Genomic DNA, 13,712 nt, shown 5'->3' on the forward strand with positions numbered 1-13,712 from the left:
AGTTAGTCCGTTTAGGTTCATAACTTAAAATGAGACCGTTAATCTTCCATGAAGTAAATAAATAGATATATCTAAATACTAGTATCTATTTTGAGTACATATAACAAGATGCAATTGTTTATAGTTATTATTGCAATACTGATAAATAACATCTGTTCTTCGTTTGTCAGCTGCGTACGTAATTTATATGACTCAAAACTTGTAAACTTGGCAGAAATGAACTGTGCCCTTATTATAATTATGGTCATCTTGTATTATGTTATCAATTAACACAGACGCCTATGCCCACGTGTTGTCATTTCACTCGACCTCATAAAAGAGTCCATTCCAGTTTTAAATCGTTTGTATTTTTTTTTATGTTTGTTATCTCATAAATATGTTATAAATTGATTTGGGAAATTCTTTTTTTCTATCTGAAAAGATATACTTACAGATCGGTCCTATAGAAATGTTATCGAAACCGTTTAGTAGTTTAGTATTGAAATATCTGGTTTTGCCACAATTGAAGATTTTTCATAGATCATAATCCTAAACCATTATAATCAAACTATACGGCATAGAATTATATAATTCATAGCGTTTTATTTGTTTTGTTTGGAGTATATTGCAATATTAGAGGGCATAAAGCTTGATAGACGATCTGAGACTGCTATTGAAAGAAGGAAGTGATCGTCGACCATCGATGGGGCAACTATAGGTATCACAGTCAACTCTCCACTCATTTAAAATAGGGTGGACGAGATATTTAAATAAATGCACCTTTAACTTCAGAAAATTAAACATAAGGTCATTATAAAAACTTTTCGTTTTTCTTTGTCGATTCTTTTTTGTCGGTTTGTTTGAAAATCAAAAGAAGAAGACCAAGAAAAGCTGAAACGGAAGTAAAGTTTTTAAAATAATACTTGCAGTAATTTATGGGGGTTTCTAAAAAGAATTTGTCTGTATTTTCTTTATGTTATCAATAAAAGGAATACCAATTTCAAACAGAGTTCGGTAAATGTTTTTACTTTGGACAGAGTTTCACTGCCTTCGTTTTTCCTACATTCCCTTTCCTACATTTTCTTAAAACAGAAAGTATCTGTTACTTTGTGGAACAATTTGATATTACTAATATTTCGCTTTAAATTAATTTTTACCCCTTTTATCAAAGTTGTTCTCGATGTGGTTGATTCAATCTGCACTTGGCTTGTTTTTAGTCTAAATATTTTCGTTAAATATCACTACATTAATAAAAATTGCGCTCTAGATAGACGTATATTGACCAAATAGGCGACGTGCTGAAGAAGGGCCAAATTAAAAGTACCCATTATCTGAGATGAGAAGAGATCGCTCTTAGCGATAAGGTCGCCCATTGTTTTCTCATTGTGATTATTCCTTGCAATTGTTTATATATATAATAAGTTTACTATTGTAATCTTTTGGAGGAAACAATAAAGAGTATCTATCTATCTATCTGCGAGTGTGTATATAAATAGATTGATAAATGTGGATTAAGCGAAAAAGTCTAACCTTAGTATTTGGCGTTCCATCGTTTCTATCTGCCCCAGTGGGACACAGGCAATATCAATATCAATCTCTAGGATCTGAGTCTGATTCTTTTGAACGCGGTGCACGTTTAATCGAACTTGAATGTCCATTTTCCTATTCAGAGATCCATGTTCTTATCTTCAAGTTGAATTAATTACAAGTCTTAATGAAAGGCATATGAAACATTAATTACCATCGCTACCGGTTTATTAATACTTTTACTTCTAATAATTAGAATAGTAAGGTTGACACTTGAGCGATAATCTGACTGAAATAAGACGATTAGAGATAATCATAGTGAATGAGTGATTGTTTGAACTGTTAGATGATTATAACACGTTTATTGCAGTCTACACAAAATATAAATTGGCTTAATATCACATTTACATAATGAACTATATATTGTTAAATATTATTAAGCGTTTTTATAACATATAATATTAGTAAGAATTATTCGTTGGTAGCCAATGTCTAAAAAGAGCATTGAATTGTACTGTGCTATTGATGTGGTTACAAAGAACTCCAAGATGTATCCAATCGAATGCTAAAAAGCGGCGCTGTAAATAGAGCGTATTCAAATTATTCACTCGTTTCTAACCAGCCAGTGAATTTTGTAGTTAAATGTACCGATTTTTTTTATTATATGTTATAAGTTATAATGTGTAATAAAAAATATCAGCCGATATTTCGTATTTATGGCAAATATTTAAATCGATTCATCATGCTTCGCCAATTTCTTACTTTGTATAAAAGCATGGGTACCTCTGTCCCATTCGTATTTCTGTCGTGATACAGCTATGCATACATGACTGATTCGGTTTGAAGAGTGAGATAGCAGTAAAATTACACGCTACCGAGGTATGAATATCACAGTAGTTCTTAGGGATGCCAACGTATGAGAGATAACATACAACGATCACCACATTATATTTTGTTTAAAATCTTAAGATATTTTTTGTGTAACGATATATAGCAATGAGTGTCGTACAATGTGTCAACGTGTAAGTCTTCGTGTAAGATATATCTCAGGCAAAAGTCCTTTATTTACACAGCCCTTTACGATTACAGAAGGTTTGGGTTTTTACTTGCACTTATTTGTCTAGGAATAGTAAACAATGTAGACCTCTGTACGTGCTTTTACTGAATCATATATTTATCGTTCTTCTATCTGGGCTATCCATAATTGTATTACATAGGTACATTGAATGAAAAAATCGTCTTCTTATTAATATTGAAATGTACTTAACAAATCTTTGTTTTTGTTGCAGGCGACATCACACAAAAGGGATATGAGAAAAAGCGGACACGACTCCTCACACCGTACATTCCACAACAACAGCCTCAAGGTAAACCGAATAAAACTGGCCTTTATATTGTAAAAATCGCTGCTAACACTGATGCCTGAACTAATCATATAGGTATCACCTGCATGACCGCAAGTACTGGCTCCTCACCAAAATTCCAATTAAATGCTGACTTCACGCGTCGAATCTAATAATTTTCCAGTACTTACGAGTCCAAGGTCGCGACAGAAGCGTCGCCGGGGTCAAGTGTCAATTGGTCGTCGTCGATGGACACTGGACGTTCGCGAAATGATCGGGACAGTCGCTGGCCAGCTCTGTTTCGCAACGAGGGTCAAACGGAGAGGCCATCTTGAATCTGGACCCCGACTGTTTAAATTCGGAACACAAGTACATTGAACCCATTTTGTTCCTAATTATGCACTGATATTGTGACTGCCAGTAACATAAATGAAGCTGAACCGAGTCGATCATGTGAATTCTATTTTAGAAAGCATTATTAAAAAATTTTTATCGCTCGAGCGGTTGAAATTATTGAAATAATGAGGTCGACCTTCACCGGCGCTCACAAAAAGTGTCGGTTAATCCGACCGGCAACGTTTTGTCCAGCGTCCATCGGTTACGATTTGATGGATTATTTTCATCCTATTTATCTTTAGTTTTTATTTAATTATGGTTTTAGTTAGTCGGTTACACACACGCACTCCAACCACACTTTATCACCTGGTAATTACAGTCGTAATGGCACATAACGTACACGGGACACATGGCTCTTTTGAATAGCTTTTTTTCTGCTTACGTGCAATTCGTTGTACAAAAAGTGTAACCATTTTGAAACCTTGGCCCGAGGTGGAACGTGATGAGGTGTTTATTAAATTAATGGAAGAGATATTAGCGCGAGATATTTAAAGCGAGAACGCTTATTATTTCTCATAATAATATATAAGTTAAAATTGTATGATATAATTGGGGTCAGTGAGTTTGGATATTGTAATGGCAACATTTAAACATGTTATCTATTTGTAATATAGTTTTAGTCAAATTCAATTTGTTCTGTTATTGTTTATTTTAATATTAATGAAGGATATATAAATTGCTGACAATTTGACAATAATTCCTTTAGCATTTTAATTCGCAGTTATAAAAAGATTATTATATTATCAAATATATAAATAATCTAATGTTATTTTTACATTTTAATATTAATAAAAAGTTTAGATTCGAGCGACTTGCTTATGTACTTTTCCCTTATAAAATCCACTCATATAGTTGTGACCAATATGACAATATTAAGTTTATACCCTTCTCTCATGGAGGGTGAATTACGTGCGAAATCAGTAAGGGATTTCGAATTTCTGAATATTTGGTGTAGTACGTTTCCCCCTTTTCAAAAGTGTGTTCGTATTATTCCTTAAATCTAATAAATGACACCACAATTTATTTCTACTGCCCATTTTGAAAATAAGTTTCAATGAACTCACAAAAATTTTTGTGATAATGTAATATATTGTCCATTTAGTGCTAAACTCAACAACCTACTGATGAAACACTTTTTCACTACTGAAGAAATTATAAATATAAAACTTACATTACCATAAAACGTTGTTATTAGGGAAATAAATTGATAGGCAAACAATAAAATAGCCTTGGGCCGTATAAATGGGTTAACCGCAATTTCCATATCATATTTATTTATCTAACAAATTTATCGGAAAGCCGAGTGAAAATAAAAAAAATCATACTAGGAAATAATGGCCAGTAATTTCATCAATGGAATATGAAATGATATACTGTACTTATTTGTATCTACTAAAATTTTTAACACTTAATTGGAAGGCAACTTCTGGACAGGCGTTGAGTCCAGAGATAAAAAAAATCGCTCTCATTCTTTTAACTTTTTTTATTTGAAGGAATAGAATAGAATAATGAAAAGGTAAATTATGTTGAAATTATCGCTAAAATATTCTCTAAATGAAATAAATTAGTAACACATCGAAATATTTTATGGTCTAGTCAATTATTTACGCAATTGTTTATATTTTTATTAAATTATATTGAAACAGAGTAAATCTTATTTAAGGAATATATTATGATGGAAACTGAACGTTTTTTTTACAAAGAAATACGGAGTTGAACATATAAACTGCTTGGGACTTCCAACGTTCTACGGTCATTAAACTACATAATTTCTGATTCATAGTCTTTGATGCTTAAAAAAAATTAAGTGTCAAAATGAAAATAGAGTACAATATATTTTTGCAATCAATTTAAAATCGTAAAAAATAACGATTTACAAGAGTTTGTAAACAAATCTATTTGATTAAGGATTATTTATTTCTATTTCAATTGTATTTAAAAAGAAAAAAAAATTTGGCGACAACATATTCAGTAAACTTCATTACCAGCTTTACTTTTATAATATATCTTTGAATTAATTTGTAGAAATGAAATCGTATATCGTGAGAAACTGGTATTCCGACAATTTAATATTCGGGATACGTTGATAGTTTAGGAATGCAGTATATTAGGAAATGGGTATATTATTTACTCATCTGGTATCCGAGACCCGACATATTTGAAATCTTGTATATGTATAACAAAATTCTATATTTACAAATCTAGATATGGATGTATAATGTATATTAATCTAATCTTGGGGTCGCTTGGTATCGGCATTTGGTATTTTGGGAATCTGATGCAATATGAATTTTGCTTGTCGGGTATCTAATAGTTTGAGAATTTGGAATTTCCGATTCTAATACATATTTAGCTAAAGAGCATTTTGCATTCAAAATATTTTTTTCCCTTTATACCGAATTAAGTGCCTGCTTAATATTTATAAATCATTGTAATTTATTGCACACATACAGTATAAATAAAGTAAAATGAATTTATTCAGACAACTAGTAAATTGCTTGAAATTGCAATACCAGACGGAGATTTCGTACAAAAATCGTTCGCTTATATGTCTCTGTTTTACTCGTGTTTCTACCATGAAGTAGCTTGGCTTGCATGACTGTTTTGACTTGAATAGTGAGATATGGCAGTGAAATTACTGTCTTACTTATCACTGTTCAAAAATTTAACACTGTAGTACTCAGGAATGGCTACCCATGGTAACGGGCGTCTCAGTATATTCTTTGATATCCATGGTGCTATTCATGTTTATAAATGACTATTACCACTTTCCATCAAGTGCACTCTCAGTTTGTTTGTATAATAAAAACACGTATTGTGCAAGTACAGCTTACAAGGGTATAGTCTATTTCAATGGATATAAACGTAAATGTAAACAAATAATTTTACCGACTTTAATACGGACTTTTCATGTCTGATAGTAGAAGTACAAATCGAGTAATTGATCGAATGTTTACCTTTGTTACTATGTTTATTTAGAAAGTACTTTTGCGATAATTTCAACAAAACTTGGTTACAGTTTTATTAAGTTTTATCGAAACAAACTATAATGTTTGTCCGCGGATAACACGTCTTTAGAGATAGGACTTTAAAGAAAGAGAATCAATAATAGTCGTATGTAAGGGCCCCAGACGGCGCGGACGATACTTCACACAAATGAGATCTATGACTCCCGTTCAAATCAATTTAAGAAACTTCCAAATTGAATCCCGACGCGACCCCAGATGTTCACTGTCTGGTTTCTCCCGCATGAAATGTAGTTTCTAAACTTTGCTGATTGCGAACAATTTCGAATTGATTTTTTTATACAATTTGGAATGGCTGTCAAGTCGATATGCGTGGTCAAAAACCTTTATCCTATATTTCTTTTTCACTTAATTTAAAAAGTAAAAGTTTTGATTAGGGCATGACCATATATATTTAATGAGATTTGGTTGGTTCCATAAAAAAATGTCACGATTGAGGTCATTATTTTGTGGAACAAAATTACGCTTCTTTTTGTTGTTTCTTTGATTTGAATATTGTTGTTAAATTTATCAAATTAGATCATTTACATATATGTGGAAAACTGTGTCCATTAATAATAATTATTTTTTATTATTCTATACAAAGAAAAAAAAAGAACAAAATAATTTAATCAAAGAAGCATATTGAACTATTATAAAAATATATAATAGTTCAATATGCTTATTAAGAGGCCCTCAGGATTCACAACGCTTGAGGGGTACAATGTGATAATTGATTTATCATTTTTCATCAGATGGACCGACCGTTTGTTAGTTTTTTCAAATTGCATAAAAACACAATTGTTTTTCCTTTTACGTTTTTATTAGTATTATAATATTTAGTTGCAACGAGATCGAGACTGAAAGTTCACTTGAATGTCACAACATTAATATGACAGACGTTTCAGGGGTCGAGTCAGTGAACTTGGTTCAGGTCAAAAGTTTAACCTATAAATTTGAAGGTCGGCTCACTTGAGGCATGATTTTGGTAAAGTTCAGTAGGTTAGCTTTGTAGTAGAGGTCTTATACGTTTATTGGGAAACTTTTTTGCTACTTATATATTGTACTTACTTTTATAATGTGTGTATTATTGACACAAAGTGCATGAATATCATCAAATATTATATTTTGTTATATAAGCTGACTCCACAGACAGTTTACTCAATTTTCTTTTTTGGAATTTTTTTCTTCATTATCCTTAATCAAACTAAATTCTAAAAGCATTAAAAAAATAGCCAAATCGGTCTAAAGTTTATCCAATGATAAGCTTTATTTTTTTATTTATATAGATAGATATATACACATACCGTTACAGTGCGATAAAAAACCATAAATGTACCACAACTGGGCACGTGTCATATCTCCATAAAAGTTGAAAATTAGGACACTTCATATAGTGTTTCGTTTAGAATTTTCCATATTTAGCATTGGTGTATTGTATTTTGTTTTATTAATTTATCAGTCAGTCCATATTTATATATACTAGTGGTCGCCCAGTGGTCGATATTCGATCATAATATATATTGTAATAAACGAATTTATTATGGTTATGTTTGATATTCAGTAAGACTATAGACAAATAATATTAAAGACAATATTAATCTATTCTTAATTTGACCACATGCTTTAAGAGTAAACAAAAGAGTATATATGTGTGTGTGGTTCAAATACATGGTAGTGTGTTGAATATTTTTTTAATTTATTTAATGTGTTTTTTAAGCACAATTTCAAAAAAAAATATTAGCATCTTGCACCTCTTCTCTATATAAACTAGTGTACAAAATTTCATACACCTCCGTCCGCGCAATTTTCTTAAAGAGGTACAAAATTTTTGCTTCTCATATTAATATATAAATATGCATTTAATATATATATATATATATATATATATATATATATATATATATATATATATATATATATATATATATATATATATATAATGTGTGTGTGTAAATTAATAGGACTATTTATTATGTCTGTTTATACATTTACAAACTACTTTCACTAGTTGTGCTGACAACTTATAAATGTAGAGATTGATTAGAATAAAAAGTAACCTATGTTCTTCGCTATATTAAATACTACGTATTTACTTTATGACGATTAATTGAGCCGTTAAGATGCCAAGAACTAACATTGACTTCATATTTATGATATTGAGATATAGATGCATATCTGTAAATGAATATTTTTCATCATACATATGTATGTGATGTAGACACATGGCATCTGGTTGCGTATCATGTATAAGATATTTATACTTTCTAAAGGTTTGATTGGTAATTAATTCGTTTAGTAAGTCTAATATACTACGTAAGTACTTTGTGGTCAATATACTTTTAATGTTATTATGACAAAGTAATAAAGTAGTTTGATCTGTATATATGCCCCTTATAAAAATCTCTCTACTTGGCAATAAATGTATAAATTTCTACATCCTGAAATTATCCTACGTAAGAGTTCCCACCGTTCTTTATAGACGTAGGTTTAGTGCTAGCACAAATAGTGCGTTGACTTCCAATTATGTACGATCTCTCGCTCGTCATCTGTCCGGCCTTGTCTCACGTAGAGAGGAGTCCAGTTTATGATCCCTAAGGCTTATCAAATAGGGTTCCATTTGGGAGGTTGAAATTATATATAATTTAAAAATAATATATTCGCTTGAAATATTGTATATATTTGAGTAATAGTAGTGTTACATATTTTGAAATTTGGTCTTATTTTAATAGTATCTTTAATCTGCGGCTTTACCGACGTGACTTATAATAAAATATAGTAAAATAAATAGATAAAGTATAATAATAAAATAATATATGTTAATGTAGAACATGGTTTATCTATGCGTCAAATTTTGTTAAAATCCTGTTAGTCATGGAAGCGTGATCGAACTACAAACATCTAATCTTACTCATTTACGGTATCAATAGGAATATCGTGTTGTTAGTAAACATGGTGTGAAAAGTTTTGGTGTGAGTTTGGTGTGACAAGGTGAAGAAGGGTGGTGATTTTGAAGTAATATATATAAGGTTTAAAAAACATAAAGAAGTCTCTTAAAGTTAGTACCGATTATTATACATAGCATTCACAGTAAGTCGCGTCACGATCCAGTCAGCCCAGACTTCCCGACATATCGATCGTTCGCCTCGATTCGCCGAGCCCATTATTTTTTGGGCCTGCATTGCGCCACCTGATAATGTCCTCACCTCGTCTGTTATCAGCTTCGAGGGGTCATTGATCTTGCCTGATAACCCCCCTATAACGCAACGCCAGTTATGACACCCCTACACAAACGCCTATAAACATGTTTTTATTTTATGTTCAATTTGTTTGTTAACACAATTACACACTTTTTTTATCTCCTTTCCTTCAAACTCGACATTTGACCCAGCGTAGTTCTTACTTTGGCGAACTGACATATCTTATTAATAATATTAGTGTGTTTTGTAACATTCATATCTATTGAGAAAATACTTGTAAAGTAAAAGACAAAACAAGAATTAATATATAGATCAATTAGACATTTGCCATTTTAAAAGTTACGGTGTAAGAATCTGATAGGGTGGAGAAACTAATAAATGATATATGTAAATGTAGAGGCATTCGTCTCTCTCCCTCTCTACCTACTTAAGAAAGGAGTTTAGAATGTATTATTGATAGACAGACAAATAAACGAGGAAAATAACAGCGACAGCTTGGTGGAATGCTCGACTGCAGAATGGGGAATTCCAGGACTGAATTCCGACCTAAAACTTAGAATATATCAAATTAAAAGGATTGATATAAAAATAACTATTAGCTGTTTTCTTGTCTTCCTTATTTTTTTATTGACGCAAGCAAAATTTTAAGTGCAACGTTTTTATCATCTCATAAGTTACGTACAGAATGCGAACTTCAATCAGTGCTCAATATGAAAATTGGTACTCCCAACATAAAAAAAATAATTGTACTTACAGTGATGTGGTCATCAAAATTTTAGATTATTTAAAGATAGCAACATATATTAATATTAATTTTGTTTCTGGAATACGAGTACATATTCTAGAGTGAGCATTGAATGAAAGGTTTTACTCTGTACACGAGTCTCGTGTGGTATCACTACTATTAAAGTCGATTGTACCAAGCAGCTGTGTCATTAGGCAGCTGTATTTGTATGGCCATATTTCGGTTTAAATTTTGGAAAAAATTGTTAGTAAAATTACTAGGTGTGGATACCTTAACATCTTAGTTCTGTGAAATGGTAACGACGAGCAACATTGTAGTTGCTCTGATGTTTGTTTTAAGTCTGTAGGTGAATATTATTATTACTTTATCGTCCGGTGGTCTGTCCAGATTGTATAGAAAATAGATGTTTGCCCAACTGTCGTGTTGAGTGGCGTACGTACAAGGTCTGGTTTAAATGCAGCAGGTTGCCAACCACCCCGAGGTCCTCGAGGTGATGGCGGAAGCAGTCGACAGCAAACGAGGAATAGACGGACCCACCGACGTGTCACGCACAATGAGAAGAGATACCATTCAGGTATCCTTTGCTGGCTACACGTCACATCCAGTTTTGTTATACTGATTCGAGTGGAAAAATGTATTTTTATTTTCCTAAATCATTGATATTCAAACATCTCAATACATTATCATAAAAAAAGAAACTATTTCAATTTAAACAAAACAATCAAAGGCAGTTCTCGATCTTGAAAATATCGCGTGACTTGCAATAAAAAATCCCATTTCGAATCAGTCTAACAGAGATAAGGCCTATTCGACGACTCTGCAACTATTCATAAATTTCACTCGTAAATATATTTTGCGTACCTATTTCACTTTTCTCAAACTTTGTAATAGTCCAAAAATTGCAGTATCGAGGGAGCGTCATAGTGTAAAAATTTACTCCAACTCTATAATCGTTACTTTTAATTTAGCTAATATCACACTTTGTTTGTCAAGATTAAAATAACAAAGAAATAATCAGTGTAATCTGATACTATTTGGCATAACACCTTGATCCTCAGAAACGGCTGTATACAACACAGATATATATGAAGTCATTTCTAGCGAGCCGTCAGCTTATTTAGCATTTCCAGTAGTAAAAAAAATATGTTGTTTGCGAATTGCGAAGTGTGAACTCGGCATTATAGGAACAGCGCAAAGTTGCAGAGTTTCGGGTAATAGGACCCTGTATTTAGTCTACATGTTGCACGACGAGTAGTTAGCGTGAATGAGAATTGATAGCGGTTATCTACATTGTCATAAACACACTTTCAGTCGTCTATTAAAAATTTTGACCTTTTGATTTTTGGACAAAGTAATATTCTATTAGCGATATCAGATGTTGATGAACGATATAAGGCACTTACGTGATATTTCGCTACTACGTGACTATTTGAAAGCCTCTGTGAAGCCATATATAAAGATTAAAATCAAAATAATTAGCATGCTTTTAATGGAGTGTAAATGGAAAATGTTCAGTTTCAATTAAATTGGTTGAGTTTTTCCAATAAAGCAAAGTCTGAGAAATGGAAAAATATTACGGATCTTCCATTCTTAATGTCGTATCTAATTCTATGAGTGTGGGAGGCTCTATTTTTGGTTTGTTTTTCGGTCCATGTTTTTTTTTACATTGCTAAACAAATCTCAAAGGAGTTTTTCAATTTCACTGTATTAATTTACTTAACGTTAATAGATTGTTACTTGTCCCGCAGATGTATTTAACTGTATCGTAGTAGCTGCAAATTTTTATATTATTATTTTATAATTGATTTCAATATGTTCTCGTTGATAGTTTCGTATTGTTGTGTAAAGACCTTGAGTGTTAGTAGCAACTTTTAATTTATTTATAGCTTTTGTTGTGTAGTAGCTGTAGAAATTTGGTTATAATTGAAACCAAAATAACGCGTCGTGCTGATTTCTTACTATTCGTAGAACTGAAAATATTTCTAAACTTATGCAATACTTTTAAAGTATTTTTAATTGTATGTTATTATGAAGCAACCTACTAATAATATTGTTTTATTTTTATACATAAAAGTGAAATACTTCCATATTTTTTTTTAATTAACATCTAACTTTAATACTTACAAATTTAAATTTCACATTAATATAGGGATGCATTCTATTGGAGCAGAAACTGATTAGTAGGATATACTGCTTATACTAATGTGTTCTGATTATGTTTTGTAATATAACTATATAAAAAGTAAAAAAAGAAAGTGGAAAATTTTATATTTTTTAAAAGAACTTGAATAAAAATGAATGAAACATTTTAATGAGTGTAAGACGATTATGGTGATTTTCGGATTATTCTTTTTATTTTGATGATCTGGCTCATTCATATTTTTGCCGATCAGCTGTGCTTGCATAGTTGTGTTTCGGTTAGAAGGGTTGGATATTATTTACAGAGATTACAAACAGATACGGAAGCCGAGCACTTTGCTCGTCAGGCATAGTTATGCCTTCTGGTGCCTCTTATATGTGGTTACGTATGAAGCCATACGTCGCCATACTATTACTCTTCGATTACTCTAATACTATTTGGCTATAAGTAACATAACGGTTATCATTCTCCATCATGTAGGCTGTTAACTTATTTGCCATTTAATATTATATATATAATGTGTACAAATATTATTTCATGTGAAATTAAAAAACTTATTTATGATGCTCCGAAAGGAAGTTAAATTTATTAAACATATTCCTAAGAATTAATTATTACACATAAGTTTTAATTTTACTTTACGCCATTATTTAAAAAAAAAATATATTATTTAAAAGTAAATTTTTTACGTCTTTCTAATCTAGGAACTTAGTCAAATGACATTATGTTATTTTGACATCCGATTCAACTTCGAATGCGCTCCAAATTCAAATTAATGAAGGGCGATGAACTTTTCATTTACACATACATGCATTTACGCATGCGCAATTTATTCTCAAAACATGAAAATTACAATTACACAAGACGACAAATCTTCGTACGCAATAAATCGTAATTCGTGTATTTAACACCGCTACAAAAATACATTGCATGTTTTGACTATTTTAGAATACTGTGATTATACCCATCGGACTGTTGTTATTGTGTCGGCTTCTACAAAGAAAGTAAGTGGTAAATTGGCCCTCACCGCTGAGGTTCCGTATGCATAAATTATAGATATGTAACTAGCTGTTAACTGCGGTTTTGCTGGCATGCAATTTATGTTTTCTGCTCATGTGGGAATGCAACGGGCGGTTTATGATCTAGTATATAAGATATAGTTAGAAAAAGTAAAATAAAAAATCTAAATGCGGAAATGGGGTAATAGTCGATAAAAAACTTTGACTATCCCATTAGGAATTATAGTCATGAAGATTCTTATCTTCATATTTTTATATATTACTATTTTTCTTTAATAATATTTAGGATAACTGGAAATGATTCCTTTTAGAGATAAGTTCAGTTTTACTCACATTATTTCTAATTATAATTAATATT

The 13,712-nt window shown here is 31.3% G+C and overlaps 1 protein-coding gene across 4 annotated transcripts in view; it reads left to right on the forward strand.

The window, feature by feature from the left end:
- Positions 1 to 13,712, forward strand: part of LOC113520341 (disco-interacting protein 2) — a 146,772-nt gene that overhangs the window by 28,174 nt on the left and 104,886 nt on the right. For 2 of the 4 annotated variants that reach the window (XM_026905656.3, XM_026905672.3), the window contains exon 2: positions 2,796 to 2,873. In XM_026905656.3, the coding sequence (XP_026761457.1) occupies positions 2,796 to 2,873 (78 nt within the window). Of the gene's footprint in view, positions 1 to 2,795; positions 2,874 to 10,655; positions 10,770 to 13,712 lie in introns of all 4 variants that reach the window. The other 2 variants (XM_031911431.2, XM_052895475.1) reach the window with 2 other exon arrangements.

This window comes from Galleria mellonella, unplaced genomic scaffold (genome assembly GCF_026898425.1).
Source record: "Galleria mellonella isolate WM207_F2 unplaced genomic scaffold, CSIRO_AGI_GalMel_v1 utg28, whole genome shotgun sequence".
NCBI lineage: Eukaryota > Metazoa > Arthropoda > Insecta > Lepidoptera > Pyralidae > Galleria > Galleria mellonella.